This window comes from Spinacia oleracea, chromosome 3 (genome assembly GCF_020520425.1).
Source record: "Spinacia oleracea cultivar Varoflay chromosome 3, BTI_SOV_V1, whole genome shotgun sequence".
NCBI classification, from domain to species: Eukaryota; Viridiplantae; Streptophyta; class Magnoliopsida; order Caryophyllales; family Amaranthaceae; genus Spinacia; species Spinacia oleracea.
Window position 1 is genome coordinate 94,330,466 of NC_079489.1, and position 18,770 is coordinate 94,349,235.

The 18,770-nt window shown below is 36.0% G+C and overlaps 1 protein-coding gene across 2 annotated transcripts; it reads left to right on the forward strand.

Annotated features, from left to right (window-relative positions):
* Positions 1-9,329: 9,329 nt before the first annotated feature.
* Positions 9,330-17,520, forward strand: LOC110776192 (acyl-acyl carrier protein thioesterase TE3, chloroplastic). Of its 2 annotated transcripts, XM_021980747.2 has the most exons (5): positions 9,331-9,676; positions 10,330-10,430; positions 16,253-16,362; positions 16,840-16,935; positions 17,091-17,520. In XM_021980747.2, the coding sequence occupies exons 1-5, from the start codon at positions 9,459-9,461 to the stop codon at positions 17,208-17,210; spliced, it is 645 nt and encodes a 214-aa protein (XP_021836439.2). In that variant the 5' UTR covers positions 9,331-9,458; the 3' UTR covers positions 17,211-17,520. The 2 variants fall into 2 exon arrangements, with proteins under 2 accessions (XP_021836440.2, XP_021836439.2); XM_021980748.2 differs by lacking the exon at positions 16,840-16,935 and having other exon boundaries at positions 9,330-9,676.
* Positions 17,521-18,770: the final 1,250 nt, after the last annotated feature.

Consider the following 18,770-nt stretch of genomic DNA (forward strand, 5'->3'; position numbering starts at 1 on the left):
GCTGAAACCACCTCTAGCATTTGTACTCATTGGTCCACATACATCTGTATGGATTAAACCCAATAGTTCATTTGCTCTTTCTCCGACTTTAGAGAAAGGTTGCTTTGTCATTTTGCCAAGTAAACATGATTCGCATTTACCATAATCCTCTAAGTCAAATGGTTCTAGAATTCCTTCTCTTTGAAGTCTTTCTAAGCGTTTCAAGTTTATATGGCCTAATCGACAATGCCACAGATAGGTGAGATCTGAATCATCCTTTTTGGCCTTTTTGGTATTTATGTTATATACTTGTTTGTCGTGATCTAATAAATAAAGTCCATTGACTAATCTAGCAGATCCATAAAACATCTCTTTAAAATAAAACGAACAACTGTTGTCTTTTATTATAAAGGAAAATCCCTTAGCATCTAAGCAAGAAACTGAAATGATGTTTTTAGTAAGACTTGGAACATGGAAACATTCTTCCAGTTCCAAAACTAGCCCGGAGGGCAACGACAAATAGTAAGTTCCTACAGCTAATGCAGCAATCCGTGCTCCATTTCCCACTCGTAGGTCGACTTCACCCTTGCTTAACTTTCTACTTCTTCTTAGTCCCTGTGGATTGGAACATAAGTGTGAGCCACAACCAGTATCTAATACCCAAGAAGTTGAATTAGCAAGTATACAGTCTATAACGAAAATACCTGAAGATGGAACGACTGTTCCGTTCTTCTGATCTTCCTTTAGCTTTGGACATTCTCTTTTGTAATGGCCTATTCCATCACAATAAAGACAGCTTGATGTGGACTTGTCCTGCTTTGATTTAGCATTGCCCTTGGACTTTCCACTTTTCTTGAATGGTCTCTTTCTAGCCTTGAGTAAATCTTTGGCTTCACAGTCCAGTACTATTTCAGCCTTTCTGACAAGGTGAATAAATTCTGCAACTGTTTCTTCTCTTGGTTCACTTAGGTATTGTTGCTTGAAGCGACCAAACCCACTGTGTAGTGAATTGAGCAAGACAGAGACTGCCATCCTTTCGCTTATTGGTGTTCCTAGTAGACTTAGGCGATCAAAATATGAACACATAAGATCCACATGGAACCTCAGTGGGACGCCTACCCTCTGTTTAGTGCGAAGGAGCTGAACATGTGTTTCTTGGACCTCCATCCTATAACACCTGTTGGGAGAACTAACCTTTAGCCCAGACATTGATTCAATCAACTCATGGACGTTCAGGTCCCTGTCCTCCGTACTTCCACGACAGATATCCCTCAGATTCTTGATGAGCGTAAAAGGTTCATAAGCTACAAACCTTCTAGCCCAATCATCAGGGATATTGTTCAGCATGAGACTCATAACCTTTTTGAGATCCGCATCCCAGGCGTAAAATCTCTCAGGGGTCATGTCTCTGGCATAGTAGCTTGGCATGGGATGTGATAGTACATACTCAAGTCCATTGAGTTTGACTATTTCAACTAGCTTAGCTTCCCATTCAAGAAAATTTGTCAGGTTCAGCTTTACCATAAGCTCAGAACCCATGATGATGTTTTGATTGTTGTTTGCCATATTAAAAACTACAATTGAAAAGAATAAACAAATAAATAACCATTCACAGTTTCTCTTAATAAACTTAAATTCTAGCATACATGCATAATTCAATGTTTATTAAGCATTTTATTCAAGTTATGTGTTCCGGCAGGTGTGAATAAAATGATTCCAAGATCCTAAAATCATTGAAGAACTAAGCACAGTTTGTCGACTTAATCCTAGAACATCTTAGGTAAGCAAAAGCCTTTTGCTAATAGTCTAGAAACTATTCTTGGTTGATAGGTACGTCTAAGAACTTATTAGGTAAACCTATCGAATTTGCCACGACATAAAAGGACTCCTTACTTATATCGTTGAGTTTCACCAAAACTAACATGTACTCACAATTATTTGTGTACCTTGCCCCTTTAGGACCAATAAGTAACACCTCGCTGAGCGAAAACTATTACTAGATTGATGTAAAGGATATCCAAGCAAGTGTATATTTTGGCATGGCACCTTTTAACTCAATTTTTAAGTTTGGAACTTAAGGCTCTTACTATGTTGGTTAGATTTTAAGTGAACTAAAATCCTTAATCATGCAACATAATCAAGCTTTTGATCTCATGCATTTTAAGACATATTTAAAACAATAAATAACTTAAAAACATGCATAAGATATTTGTGATCTAGTATGGCCCGACTTCATCTTGAAGCTTTGACTTCAAAGTCCGTCTTGAAAATCTCCGTGGGAGGCACCATTTTCTTCAAATAGGATAAGCTATAACTAATTACAACTATTTGATGGTACGCAGACCATTTTGAATTGAAAAATAACTTTGGTGCTTTAGACCAATTACATTCAAATTAATGGTACGCAGACCATATTTTCTATCCTATTTGGGCCATACTAGTCACTTCATAACCTGCAAAACAGTACATATACAATATATACCATTCACCCATTCATTATCATGAATGGCCCACATAGCTGGTTAGTAAAACACATTATGCATCACGTAAACATTTGCAGCAATTAATCAAGGGCACCAATAATCTACCAATTATTCAGTCCTTATTAATTCTAATCGAGTTGTTTTAACCTTAAGGATTTGTAGACCTAATCAAGAGTTTATGACTAAAAAGCGCTCCCACTCAAACCAATAAATTCATATGCTTTACTAATTTTAAACATAAAATTGTATTTCTAGTCTAACCGGAAACATACAAATTTAATTAAAATTTAAAGCTCATATAAATTTATAATTGAATCCAAGAATTTAATTTAATTTCAGTCGCATTTAAATTAATTCATGATTTTAATTTTAGTAAAATAATTAGAATAAATTCCATTTATTATAATTATAATATTCAAAATTAAAATCCAAGAAATTAATTCAAATTATTAATTTTAAAATTAATTAAAATTACGTGAACTGAAATTTTCAAATTAAACATTCAAAACGATCTAATCGTAACGCAAACACCCTATGCGTTGCACGCCCATGGGCCGCACGCACACAGCCATTGCTGGCCATGTGCGCGCAGCCCATGCGCTCGTCGCATAGCTGCTGCTGTCCTATCGCAAGCCTCCGCACAGCGCCCCATCGCACGCGAGCTATCGCTCGCAGTGCGCGCGCGAGATCGCTCGCTGGGCGCGCTGGCTCGCTCGCTGTGCGCGCGAGTCATCGCTCGCTGGGGCGCGACATCGCTCGCTGGGCGAGCGACATCGCGCGCTGCGCGCACGAGCAGTGCTGGGCGCAGCGCTCGTGGCACGCGAGCTTGCGCTCGCTGCGCGCGAGGCTGCGCGCACTTGTGCGAGGCAGCGCGCGTTGTGGCGCAGCTCGCTTGCTGCCCACACGCGACTGCCTTGGCTCGCCCTTCGCCCATGCCCATTCGTTCATTGCTCGTGGCACACGACACAAGGCAGGGCAACTGCCTTGTGCTCGTGCACTACGCCCTTGCTCATTGCATTCGTGCCGCACGGGCGACGAGCTCCCTTGCTCGTCGTCGCATGCCCGCATTATACAACACCCCTTAAGGGTAACACGAAGCGTCCATTGCTTCGTGCGTGCAAGTTATTTGAACGAATCGCATAAAATTTAAAATTTATATTTAAAATTAATGACAAATTAATAAATATTATTAATTTCATAATTTTAGGGCGAAAAAATCGAAAATTTATTATCCAATTGATTTCCGATTGATATGGATTCAAGTCTAGGTCATAAAAATTTAAAATTTATCGTAAATTTACAATTTTTATGGTGGTTTTTAATCATAGGTTTCTAATTAAATTACAATTAATTATGAAAATCAAATTAATTCTAAATTATTCTAATTTTCAACAAATTAATCATAATTACAAATTAGATTGCATAATTAACAAGACTAGGCATTCAAACTTGTTAAACATATGCAGTAGGTCAATCAAAAATTCAAGATTTATCAACAGGAATCGCAAATATTTAATTTAACATCTTAAATTTACGAAATTTTGCATTCGAAAAACTAAAACCTTCGAAAAGTCATAGTTAGGCTTCGAATTTGAGAATTCTGGGTTCGGCAGAAAAATACTATTTTTGTCAAAATTTTAGAATGCCTTTTACATGCGGAATTGACACAAAAATCACTCAATTCGGATGAGTAATGAAGAAACTGCCGAAAAACTGCGTACATATAATTAAATAAACGCAATTTGCAATTAATTAACAATTACGAAAATTAATCACCCCTTTTAATTCTTGCAAATTTGTAATATTTAACCATGTTCATGCAATTTAGATTATGAAAATAATAAGGGGCTCGTGATACCACTGTTAGGTTATGATACATATGACACTACATAGATCATGCGGAAACAACCATTAACCCAGGACAACATATTATTTACACATAATCATATAGCATAATTTAGATGCATACTCTTTGTTGCGTGCCCTCCCTAGCTGCGCCCGAACCGAACAAGAACAAGTCTTTTAGGACTCCAAGTGTCGTCCCTCCGTAGATAGTCCACAGCACGTCCGGATCCGCCTTAAGATTGACCAACTAGAATCGCCCTTAAGGTACTAGAAAATTTCGGCACTTTTGAGCAAGATGTGTGTTTTAATTTTCTCTCAAAAAAAACTCACTTTTGAATACTTTGAAACTTGTATATAAATTATGACCCCTAGGCCTTTATTTATAGAGTTATGGAAAAGGAATCGTAATCCTAGTAGGATACGAATTAATTGAAATTAGAATCCTACATGAATTCTATTTAATTAATTTATCCAATTAGGAATAGAAATTTAATCATACACTGACTCTTGTAGATTCAGGAATCACGCATGAGCACAAACTCACACACACACGGCAGCCACAAGGGCTGCCCATGCGCGTGCGAGCAGCAGCCCGCGCAGCACGGCCCACGCAGCCGTGGCCCTTGGCGCGCGCTGGGCCTGCCTTGCGGTAGGCCTGGGCGCTGCCTTGGCTGGGCTTGTGGCGCGCATGCTTGCTGGGCGATGGCCCCGGCTTCGTGCTGGGCCTTCGTCCGGCAAGCCTCGTCCGATGCTAATTCGTACGATACGCTTCCGATTAAATTTCCATTTCCGGAATCTATTTCCGATACGAACAATATTTAACATTTCCGATTCCGGAATTAATTTCCGTTTCGAACAAATATTTAATATTTCCGTTTCCGGAATTATTTTCCGATTCCGGCAATATTTCCGATTCTGACAATATTTCCGTTTCCGGTAATATTTCCGATTCTGGTAATATTTCCATTTCCAATAGTATTTTCCGATACGTACCATGTTTCCGTTTCCGGCAACATCTACGACTTGGATAATATTCATATTTCCGATACGATCCATATTTCCGTTTCCGGCAATATCATCGTTTCCGGAGTATTCATTTCTTGCCCGTGACGATCTTAGCTCCCACTGAAACCAAGATCCGTCGGTTCCGAATATTCATAGATGGAGTATTTAATGCCATTAAATACTTGATCCGTTTACGTACTATTTGTGTGACCCTACGGGTTCAGTCAAGAGTAAGCTGTGGATTAATATCATTAATTCCACTTGAACTGAAGCGGCCTCTAGCTAGGCATTCAGCTCACTTGATCTCACTGAATTATTAACTTGTTAATTAATACTGAACCGCATTTATTAGACTTAACATAGAATGCATACTTGGACCAAGGGCATTATTTCCTTCACTATTAACATGAGGGTTGTGCCCTTGCACGACAAATCTTAATTCATTTCAAATAAAATATTCCCAACTGAACCCTACATGTGCGGTGGCATACGTGAGTTAACCCTTCACATGTGGTAAAATAAATAGTACAACGTGGTACGAATAATTGGCTCAAAAGTATGCTAGACATCCCGTACAATAGCATAACAATAAATAATTCATCCCTTGCATGTGAAACAAACCATCCACGCATAGATATTCAACAACATGATTGACAATGAAATCCATACTCATAATAATCCCAACATGCTTGTTCAACCAATAAATCAAATAATAATCCACATGATCGTTCACCAAAACAAATATGAATCCACCAAGTTCACATAAATATAATTCACATCAATAAAAATCATGTAATGTCCCTTGACAAATAAGTGTGGTCGCCCTAGACTTGTACGTACCTTGAATACCTAAGCGTAGGGGCCACTTTGCAAAACGATCACTTACTTAGAAATCACCTCCTATCATCAAAATAATAAAACTTTAATTATTTCCATGTTCATTAAATTTCCAGCAACTTTATAAAATATAAAACCTTGCTAAATAATTAGAATTCAATCTTTCTTTAATAAAATAATCGTCTCAATTCGTAAAACTAATCCCTAGTATGAAAACATACTTTTTCCACCCTTAAAATCAATAAAAATTGACACTTTAGACCTTTTTATAAATCTGAAAATATAATTGATTATCATAATTAAATTAATCACCTAATTATGCTAATCAATTGACCCATTAGGTCTAGGCTAAAACCCTAACTTGAATTCCCAATAAAACCAATTTAACATCACAAAAATCAATCCTTTATTAACTAAACAAATCTGAAAATTCATACTTTAGTAATTAAAATACGCCTCATGAATCAAAACATATAAATCCTTAAAATACGGTGTTCACAACCGATTCCCAACATTCTAATTATTCAAAAAAATAATAATAAAATAATTTAAAATACGGAATTGAAATAGAATAGGTAAGGAAGAAGAGAATTATACCAATCCGGCCTATAGCACGGAACAACCACGAAAATTGTACTATACAAATATATTTATAATTATTATAAAAATACGAGGTATTACAGCGAGTCCTTACATAATGTGAAAATTCCATCTGGATATTCGTCGAACATTCGAAACCTTGTGTCATTGAAATATTTGAAATTAGTTGGATTGAAGTCTCATAATTGTCATACTTTAATGCAAGAGATATTGTCGATTGCAATTAGGTCAATTTTACCATAACAAGTATGGAAAGCTATAATCAGACTTTGTTTATTTTTCAAAGCTATATGTTCGCGGGTACTTGATCCTGGTAAATTAGACTCTTTGGAATCACAACTCATTGTCACATTGTGTCAACTTGAGATGTATTTTCCACCCTCCTATTTCGACATCATGGTGCATATTCTTGTTCATTTGGTACATGTATCCGTTTGAGCGCAATATGGGTGATTTGAAAGGTTATGTGAGGAATCGATCTTGTCCAGAAGGCAACATAGTTGAGGGATATCTAACTGATGAGGTCCTTAGATATTGCATCGAGCATTTGGAAGAGTTAGAAACACTTGGACTTCCAAAGCCTTGTCACAATGAGGACAGAGTACAAGGTTTTGGTACAGTTGGTCGTAAAGTGTTGAACTTAAGTCGTGAAACAGTTGATCAAGCTTACCTCTATATCTTACAACAAATTGATGAGGTGCAACCATATTTGGCATGGAAGAGGTGAAATAATTTTGAGAGACGAACACAATCAATCTTTCATCAGATGGTTCAAACAGAAAGTGGCTCGTGATTTAAAACAAACACCAAATAATGTAAGTGAAGACATTGAATGGTTAGTGTTTGGACCAGATGCAAATGTTGTATCCTATGAAGGTTATGATATAAATGGATATTGTTTTAACACTAAGAGGAGGGATGCTAGTAGTACTACGCAGAATAGTGTTGTTTCTTTAGTGGCATAAGCTCTACATTTTTCTAGTACCAAGGACAATTGTCCACAACATGCAAAGATGAAATATTATGGCATGATTGAGGATATATTTGAACTTGATTTCGTTCAGTTTAGGGTGCCTGTATTTAAGTGTAACTGGGAGGATATAGGCAAAGGTGTGAACATAGATGACATGGGATACACGGTCGTTAACTAGTAGTAGCAGTAGCAGCAGCAGTAACAACAGCAGCAACAGTAGCAGTAGCAGTAGCAGTAGCAGCAGCAGCAGCAGCAGCAGCAGCAGCAGGAGCAGTAGTAGTAGCAGCAGTAGCAGTAGCAGTAGCAGTAGCAGTAGCAGCAGCAGCAGCAGCAGCAGCAGCAGTAGCAGTAGCAGTAGCAGTAGCAGTAGCAGCAACAACAGTAGTAGCATAGCAGTAGCAGCAGCAGTAGCACCATCACAGTAGCGGTAGAAGCAGTAGCATTAGTAGTAGCAGTAGCAGTAGTAGCAGCATTAGTAGTAGTAGTACTAGTAGTAGTAGTAGTAGTAGTAGTAGTAGTAGTAGTAGTTGTTGTTGTACATATGAACATGCTGATCAGAAAACTGAACCCAGTATGAAACCAATACCAAAACCGATTATAGGCCGAGTCAAGTTGGGAGTGACCGAGTGAGACACGTGCAATGGCATAAGAGAGTGTTAGAGATCATGGTATTGGCATGTGGATTATTCTTGCGTGGAACTGGTCCACAATAATATTAGGGTGGACACAAAATCAATAGTTTTTTTGTAGCATCCTTTTTACAATAATAGTGACCTTTATTGTATACTTTGAAAGTTGCTTAATTTGTACTTTAAAAATATCAACAAACAATATCTCTATTCCCCGTTCAAATAGACTGGAGTTTTATGAAAAACCTCAAAAGCCCCTCATATAATAACTATAATAAATTAAAAACAAAAATTTTTAGACATAGTAACACTAAAGCGAATTGTGACTTAAAACTTACATTATTCAAACACAATAAGTATCAATAAACATTGATTTGATAGTTTTTTCATTATAATAAAATAAATTGGGAATAAGTTGTTGACTTTATTTTAACACATCGTACATAATAAATTTAGTGGGTACCAAATCCATTATTAAGAACTAGATTAGATCCCGTGCACGCACGGATATTTAAAAATTATTATTGACCATCTTTTTTATAAAAATTTAAATTGAATTATTTATCCCTTAAATCTATTGCGTAATTAATAATCTCGAATGTACTCATTTTATCATATTTTAACATACTATGTATTATATATTTTATATGTTTAATATGATGATTGACTAAAATATTTGATTTATTTAATATGCTAATTTGACCAAAATATCGAGTAAGAATATTTTCTATTATTGACATGACAATTTGACTAAAATTTTATCAAACTTTTAATAATGGCATATTCCATAATACTATATTTTTTTCCATATACAAACATTTATACAAAAGGAGAGAAAATAAAAAAAGAATAAAATAAATATGTCTTTTTAGGAAAGAGTTTTTGACGGGAAATTTTTCACCATGAAATGACACGTGTCATTCCTGATGTCTCTTTTAGTATATAGTAATAGATATACTAATAGATAGATAGATTGGTGTTGGCATGTATGCTTCATGGAATCATGGTAGTTGAATTCCTCGACAGGTAGCAGCGCCCAACGGTCTAGCAATAAAGCTTGAAGCTACCATATATAATCACGAAAATTAAGCAACAATCAATTCAATAATGCTGCCGGCACCTACTACCTTCACGGCCGTGAATGTGACGCCGACATACTTCTCACCGGTGAAGGCTACTCACCTCCGTAATCTCCGCCCACTTCCATCGATACTTCAGCAGTTGGACTTGAACCGACGACGATGGCCCCTCTTCCATAATCGGAGGTCAATTCTTCCTGCCTGCGCTACTAATGCGCCTTTATTTGATCTCAAAACTGGCAAAGGGTAATTTAATTCCTTATTTTCAAGTTTTTTTTCATAGTTTCTCGCAAGTTAAGCTTCTTAGTTGAGTAATTACGAGTCTGGAATTTCAATTCTGTTGTGGGGAATTGTTTTTTATCTCTTTTATTTATAATTCATATGATTTTTCTGCATACTTGGGCAAATTTTGTAGAAAATTAGAAGTAAGCAAGTCTAATTTGGGGTTATGCCATTGTAACAATTTTGTAGAAAATGATGGGCAATATGAGTTTTATACTCTAACCATTTCGCTCTGGTTGTTAACTTGTTATACTTGAATAACACACTGTTAAAGAAGTGATTCATACAACCTCAGATCGTATTTGAGACTGATTCATAAGAAGATAAAAAGCTTGATCATGTGGCATCTTGTTAGAACTGTCTCAATATGTACTTGATAAATGGAAACTATATCTGAAATAAGTAATAAGTTCCCGATAATGAAATAAGGTGAAGAGTACAAAGCCTTAGAAGCATATTATAGTGGAGTTGTGCATATATTGCGGTCGAGTAAAGATTGGCATTTAGGACTTTCAATTTGAAGCATCCTGAAAATGAAATATACACAATCCAGATGAAATGGATCACAAAAGCTTATTATTAATCTAATTGTTGAGATTATCCTGTTTTATTTTCAGAATGGATGGGTTTTTCGAGATTGAATTGAAAGTACGTGACTATGAACTGGATCAATTTGGCGTTGTGAACAATGCCATCTATGCAAGTTATTGTGAACATGGTAGGTACTGAATCCACTTCACACTTTAAATAATCAGACTATATGATTTGCCTTAAATATTCTCTTTGCAAGACTCAACATCATTTTTATTGTTATTTTATCCCTTGCGATGATGCTCCGTTTCTTAAGTGTCTATGGTCCTTTACCTATTGCTTTTCTTTGTAATTGCTCTAAATGTGTGACCATTGTCTGCTATACATCAATACGAACAATTTTTCTTCAAGTTGGTGATTATTTATGCTCTAAAACAGCTAACATAAAACTTTGAAAAAGAAACTAAAGGAAGAAGACAAAAAATCATGCGGTTGTCTTCACCCAAAACACAAAGCAAGGAAGGGAATAAGAGACAATTTTTTTTTTAGGGAATAAGAGACATTACCACCCACGATTATCTGTAACACACAGAAGATATTGGTTGATGACCTTACCATTCATTATCATCATATTCTCTTGGAGACATTTATTCATGCAGTCAATATATATTTAAAAAATACTTAATTATATGCCATTTTCATAGGCAAGTAACTATATTAGGAAAAAATCTAGGAACAATGTGTAATAGTCTTATATAATACGTTGCACATCTAAATGTACAAAAGAATAAACTATCTCTGAAGTTGGAATTTCTTTACTTTAACTAAAATTTAAGATGTTTAATTTGGAGTATCATGCAACAATCCTTCCCTTGATCAAGAGGCCGAGCTTTAGTTTATTTTGAAGCTTTGTAAGGAAGTAAACTTAGGAGGGTTAGTTAACACATCATCAAGTCGTTTCACTTCTACAAAAAATTTGTGCTTCATATAATTGTTTTACATGGACTTGGCTCTACCTCCCACATGGATATGAGTGCGTAGAGGAACATGTTCAGGGTTTTGTTGTGACTGGTGGAAGAGGTCCAATAGGTGTAATAATTTTACCTCTTTTCTCCTCTATTTGCCATATCTAGCCTATAAGGATAGTGTGAAAGGGTTCTCGTATTGGAAACTACCAAATTGCACCCAATAAGTATTGAGATTCTAGGAATTTGTGTCTCGGTATGGGTGCTCTGGTAACATTTTTCCCAGTGTTTTTCCTGCTTACATTGGTGTCAGTTTATGGGCAAGCAATCATGTGTCCTTGTGTCCTACCCTTGCAATTCTGCGATTCTTACAATTCATGAGTAAATGGACTCTAGCATGAATGTCCACATGTCACACTCTATTTTCTCCAAAAAATAAATTAAATGTTTTTAGGGAATGTTATGTTCGGCATTCTATCAGTGATCGCGAAAGATGATCATAAAAAATAGAAAAGTATTTGATTGATCCGTCCCTGGTATATAAAAGAGCAAACTAAAGCCCAAAATCACTTACTATATGTTGCTTCCCAAGGTAAATTCAATTTGATGAACAGACCTCGGGATCAAATCTTAAGATCCTGTTGTATTTGCAGAATTATAAATTAAGAGATTACTCACATTTGAAATAACACAACACTAAGATCATAAATGTTTATATTACCGTAGTAGCTAACTACTAAAAGATACAACTATACAAGTCTATAGCTCTTTGATTTTGGAGAAAAGAGAAATTAAAAATTTGTCAGAGCAATTGGAGATTATTGGAGTAATTAGGGAAGAACAAATTGGAACAATTAAGAAAATTGAATGCAAGATGACTCAAAATTTGGGAGGTGGGAAAGTCCGGCAGTGTGCATGAAAAATTTAAAACCCACAGTAAACTAGGAGATTATGTTGTATTGATTTAGAATTAGAGTTTACAAGAGTATTGAGCAAAGCCTCTATCTAATTCTCACTCACAAGCACAAGGGTATAAAATGAAGAACTTCTCATAAACCCTAGATTTTTCTTTCTAATTTGTAGATACGTCAATAAATGCTACGAATAGAGTTGAGGATTGAACATGTTGAAGCTCACAATAAAATAGTAGCAGCCCGCCCGACAGTTCGGGCGAACATAAACCAGGTTCGGTCAGACCACCCTCTTTGCAGTAGCTATTGACTCTTTTTCCTTTATTTAGGTTCAGTCGAATCACCAATAGGTTCGACCAAACTTCTGACAGGTTCCGCCGAACCTCCATCAGGGCAGGTTCGACAGAACTTCTCTGCTTCTGGACAGCTCGTCGTCAAAACGACCTTATGATCAGGCGTTGAGAAGCTATTGAGACAAGATTTCACCTCCAACTAATGAGTAGATCACGAGGTATGTCTATTTTAAGTTGACCCTTTACTTGGAACCTCTCCTTAATTAATAGAGTCACCAATTCAAACAAAATAAACCATAAGCCATCGTTATTGATGGACCAACATACAACACAAAGAACACAAAGAAACTAGACTAGGCAATATAAAAGGTACAAGGTTCCTACGATGTCCATACAAATAGAATCAATGTGAAATCACCAATCATCAATACCAAGGTTCCCATCATTTTCATTTCCTGTTTCTTCTTTGGTTTAGTTTCCCTTTTCTGGTCCATTGTCATTCAGTTCTAGATTTTATTTATGTGAAGTAATAGGAAAACGAGAAGGGAAGAAAATAACAAACTTTCAATTTTATCTAATTGTGCGTAAGTGTTTTTCTCCATTTCGTATGCTTGTGGCAAAATAACTTCCTTCTCTATTTAGAAAATTTAATCATGTTCTATCAAGTGGGAGAACAGGTTCGTTTTACCCATATCATATCCTTTATCATTTTTGGTGGTAGGTTCTTAGCTTGTCATTTATCCACCATAGGAAGAGCTTTCGCACGTTCCTGGCTACTTTAGACATGTTTAGTTGTTTACCCTGCCAAATTCTGAATATCCAAGAAAATCATCTGAAATTCTTCCCTCTTACGTGCTAAAACAAAGTTGCCAAATGTCCATTTATTAGATGCAAACATGGAAAATAGTTGACCTTTCTGCTCTTTTAATTAATTTGATGTTATGTAAGAAGTTTGAAATTGTGTGACACCTGGTCCACAAGCTCCCTTCCATTTTCAATTCTTACGTCAAACAGTGGGGAATCATTTTAGGGTTTCTATCAGTTGTTATCTTGCCTTTGCAATCATCACACTATTTTTTATCTTTACATCTAAATCCTCTTACATAATTACATTGATACTTTGTCCTCCAATGATACTGTTTTGGAAGATTGGACATTCGAGTAAATTCTATTTCTTATCAAAAGAAGTAATACGAAGTAAAGTAATTCTAGCATTTGGTGTTTGGTCAATGTGGTGAGAAGCATATGGTGTAAAACATAACCTTTTCCTTTTCTCTACTGCTTTGTAGTTTGCAGCACTACTGTTGACAACTTCCATTACATAGCTTCTCCAAACTTTTTTCTAGATCAGCGTCTAGTGTCCCAAGCCCTTTTCCTGCTGTTTAGTCATATGTATCGATAGCTAAAAAAGAAGTCTCTCACCTATTTTTGTCACCTCGATTGAGCGTCTTTGTCTATTACTATGTACATCCAATAAACTGGTACAACCCTTTCTCTCCGTAGCCTCTTAACTCCTAAAGCATGGCACTATTTTAGTCACTTCTTTGTTTTAAAAAGTTTACCCTGATGTCTTTGAAACTTGGTGGTCTAAGTGACTAAATCTAACGTGGAAGTTGCAAATTTTTCAACCATGATCGCAAGAAAAGGAGTAACATTTGCCAGTTTTAAACAGAATACGACTCATGTTAAAAGAAAAGGCAATCTGTTGGCAAACTTCCTATCTTTTTTCTGAATAAATTTCTGGTAGTGTTTACACTCATTGCCTCAATTTGGTTACAGAAGAATCCACGTTGGCCCTCCTCCGCTCCTCCTCCGGTTGTTATTATTTCACACTTCCTCCGTTTTTTATCACTTCCTCCGTTCTTTATTATTTGCAGTGTTTGAGCTATTACACTTTTCGTACATTCTCCTTCACCATATTTTGTGGATTGTATATAAGAAAAAATAGACTTGTGGGATCTTGTTAGATTCGTCTCAATATATAATGTCAATATATCAACTTTTAATAATTTTTAATTAAAAACGATTTAAGATATTAAATTGTCAAAGTTATGCGTTGGTAAGCCTGAAACACCAGATGGTGGCAACCGTGAAAGTAGTAAAGAACAAAAGAAGAATTTTGGTATCATCTTCCTCACCAATATCATTAAGGGTTCTCCTTCTCCTTCCAGATCAAGCTGTGTTGGCATGCAAAAGTGATTTCAAAATTTGTGTTGCATCATCTGGAGATTGTAAAGGTTCAGCAATTTTGCGAGTCTTATGCTTCCACAGTATTTTCCTGCACAACACCACAATGTTTGCATCTTCTTTTGGGGGGAATATGATACATCTTAGTGCCATGCTATCTATTTTGGTCTATTCTGCTACCACAAGCTTTTTTCTTTTTTCATTTTTACAAAGCTTGAGAAACATTGAAAATTTTCCATGTTCAACAACTTCTAGACCTACACAGCGGAAGGGTAAAGGAGTTCAGCTTTCAACAAATCGACCTCACCTATAAGATATTATTTAATTCAGAAAGAAAATTCAGAACAAAATTAGGAGGGATTGGTATTACTTGCTTAATTATGTGGTTTAGTTATCTAATTCCAACATGTATTGACTGTATTGATCCTGACTAATAAAACTCAGTACCGAAGCTGCAAAAGTGCTAATTAGTGAATGCTAAAGGGAACAAATACTTACCTAGAATTAGCCAAAAGCAGCATGGACTGAATCATTTACTTAAATTCAGCTTGGTGTCTTCATTTTCACATGTAAAATGTGTATAGGGTAGAATAGTGGAAAGTACTTGCTTATTGCAGCAACAATTACATGAAATACCTTTGCTAATGAAGAAGAATAAATATAAGAGATAGTGAGATACAGACAAAAACACAGATTGTCAACATTAGAGGGTGCAAGTGAGGCAATTTTTCGTGCTTAGGTTCAATGGCTGATCGAACAATTCATGGGCCTGTGCCAATTTGTTCTGATGGGAGTTTGTAATAGAATGTCCATTTTATGGCATGCAGTAGGGTCAATAAAATTGATGTAGGATCAGGATTCAGGATTTCATTGATTTTGACAATGCTCTCTTTGTTTCAACATGGGTAATTTTTGAGTTTGACACAAGTTGTTTGGTCATATCTGGATTTTAGAGCTGTATGATCCTATTCCTATGTTCTGTAACAGTATTCTAACTACTTTTGTTCTTAGCCAAGTTTATGTGTCCTGGTGTACACTAATGTTGGAATGTCCAGCAGTAAGCCTGGACTCTCAAGGTGGAAGTGAAGAATTTATGTATCATCTGGCTTCTAACTTCCCCACCAAGAAAGAATTTGTTACTCTATAATAGGGAGTAAAATTAAAAGAAATCAGAATTTTGGGTTAGGCATTCTTCTTGAGCCTGAATGTCATGAAACATTGCAATTGGTGAAGTAATAGTATTCATAGCACAAACATTTATGAGTTTGTGTAGGAGTCGGTTGCTTATTGAAAAGCTTGCATGTCTTTGTGATAAAGAGAAATGACTTGGTGCCAATATCCATTTCAACAAGGTTTTTTAGACAACATGAAGATCCCATGTGTTATAAATTGGAGAGTGTAAGATCTAGAAAATGGGACATTTGGCTGTGATACAATGACATAGTTCAATATGGAATGAATGTTTAAATACTAGTACGTAGTGTATGATAGCAAAGTGAGATGTTTTGTCAAACATGTGTAAAATTTGTAAAAAAAGATCATATAAAAAAAAAAAAAAGCAAACAAACCAAATGTCCATTACATGTGGTCATGTTAGTGTTGTTCTTGGTTTCGATTTGTTATTTTTCCATATCTTACTTAAACTTTATGCAGCGCGTCACGAGCTTTTAGAAACCATTGGCCTGAGTGCTAACGCTGTTGCCCGCAGTGGTGATGCACTTGCATTGTCAGAGTTTTCTATCAAATTCCTTGCACCTCTTAGGGTATGTTTTCCACTTGTCTTGAACAGTTGCCTAAAGTGTTTCGTTATTCGTTGTGTATTTGTCTATGCATTGTTCTTGTTTAGTTATTTTTGTCATGAATTCTGTCTGTGATGCACTCCTAACTTCTAAGCAAAAACTGCTTGCAAATTTTCTTAAGACATGGAAAGACAAAATGTTATGATCAGGCCTTGAATAATAAAAATAGCATTGTGCCTAGTTTTAATTGGCAACATCGTTAGAAATAGATACAGACAATCTTGATAGGATTTGTTCTTATCCAAAGTCGTTATTTCAAAACTTGTTTTTATGTGCATAGGAAAAGATATAGGCATATAAGGACAAAATCATGTATTTTTCTCATTAATTACTGTCATATTTGTAGAAAATTTATAGTAATTGAGCTTAGAGATTTTAGTATTGATATCTTCAAGTATCTGGTTGGTTATGTAATATATATGGTCATTCCATGTAAAGCAGAGCGGAGACAAATTTGTTGTGAAGGCGAGGGTCTCAGACACCTCGGCTGTTCGCTTGTTCTTTGAGCATTTCATATACAAGTTGCCAAATCAAGAGGTTTGTTTTGTGTGTTGTCAGTTGCCAGTTGCCAGTTGCCAGTTGCCAGTTGCCAGTTGCCAGTTGCCAGTTGCCACTGCTTTATTACTGCATAGTGTTATTAATCCTCCCCTTGTTTTGCTTATACTGAAAGAGACATGTCATTTGTTTGACAGCCTATCATTGAAGCTAAGGGAACTGCCGTTTGGCTTGACAAAAATTACCGCCCTGTCCGTATACCTCCAGAGGCGAAATTCAAGTTAACTCAGTTTTTGAGGAATGGGACATCAAGTTGATTGTATAAAACCTCCTACTTTCATAGTTCCATTAAATAGGTAGAAAAGACCGTTAGTGTCTCTTCATCCCCCAAATGGTCGGTCTGTTGTTGGTTTCTGATTAATGGACTGGTTTTCTACTGTAGAGTTTAATTCCTTTGCTGATGGTCTGTCTGTTGTTGGTTTCTGATTAATGGATTGGTTTTCTGTTTTAGAGTTCTATTTCTTTGCTGATGGTTAGCTGTGATTTCCCATGGACTTTCCATTCAGTTATCTTGTATTCCTATTTATTCACCTAACTTTACTAGAGTTCGTGTTTCATTTTCTCTTACTACTTCGTAATTAACATGTGTTGCAATTTGACCGACAAATTATTTTAGGAGGGCGTGTTGATTTTATTAAAACAGTAGCTTTTCGGTAAGACCGCCTTACGGCGCGTGTAGGAAAGACCGGGTGAACAAACCACGCGCGCGTGGACTCACGCGCTATATAAAAAGAAAATATTTCTCTCTCCTCTCATTTTCTGCAAACACGGACTTATTCTTTGCTTCTCTCATCCTTCTCTCTGAAACCCTAATCTCTGGCTTCTCCTCAAAATCTCCTCCACCAAGAAGATCGAATCTCCAAACCACCTACACCATGGCCGTCAACTGGAGCAGCCGAAACGCCGTCGATCTCTCTCCTCTCTTCTCAGTGTTCTAAGCTTCCTTTCTCGACGGAGAAGACAACCATCACCACCATCATACTCGTCGTTGCCGCCTACCTTTCTCCCTCTTCGAATAGTCAAACTCACCGGTGATCTCCATCGTCCAAGTATCTGAATAAGTATTTTAATTTGGATTATGATTTTGTAATTTAGGTTTTTGATTTAGGTTATTTTAATAATTTGTATTTTGGATAGATCGTGTTCTTGGATCTACCAATTGTGCTGAATTTAGGTTTTTTATTTCCCTCTGATTCGTTGCGGTGGTTGTGGTTTTTAATTTTGTTGAATTTAGTCTCGCCACCCATCACCGGTGGATTCGCTGATGGTGAATTAGGCGGCGGCAAGGAAGTCGGAGGGAGGAATGGAGTCACAAGCCTCTAGTAGATGTAGTTTAGAAATTTGAAGTACTCCTGTAGTTTTTTTGTATAAATTTTTGTTTTAGTTATAAATTTTTTATATTCAGTTATGAAATTAAAGTGCTTTAGTTATCTTTTTGCATTTTATTTTTGGTTATAAGCAACAAATTATCAATGTCTTTTGATTTCAGATTTCTGAATATGTGAGATTTGATTTAATAGATGAAGTTATACATTTATATTCAAAAAATCTTAAATAAAACTTCGAAAATATTAACTAACTAAAACTCAAAACAATTTAACTAAAACGCAAAACAAAGAAACTAATACCGCTGAAACCTTGACTAAAGCTCAAAAAAATTTAACTAATACTTTTTTAAAAAAAAACTAAAAATATGTAACTAGAACTCTTTTTTTTTTTTTTTTTTGAAATCCTAACTAAAACGTCAAAAACCATAACTAAAACTTGAAAAATCCTAACTAAAAACTCAGAAAATCGTAATTGGTTTCATTGCTTTA

Excerpts from the sequence above, each read along its gene's own strand:
- LOC110776192 (XM_021980747.2), top strand. The coding sequence starts at position 9,459 with ATGCTGCCGGCACCTACTACCTTCACGGCCGTGAATGTGACGCCGACA. Across the intron at positions 10,431-16,252 it reads TGCAAGTTATTGTGAACATG|CGCGTCACGAGCTTTTAGAA; the intron begins GTAGGTACTGAA and ends AACTTTATGCAG. Across the intron at positions 16,363-16,839 it reads AATTCCTTGCACCTCTTAGG|AGCGGAGACAAATTTGTTGT; the intron begins GTATGTTTTCCA and ends CATGTAAAGCAG.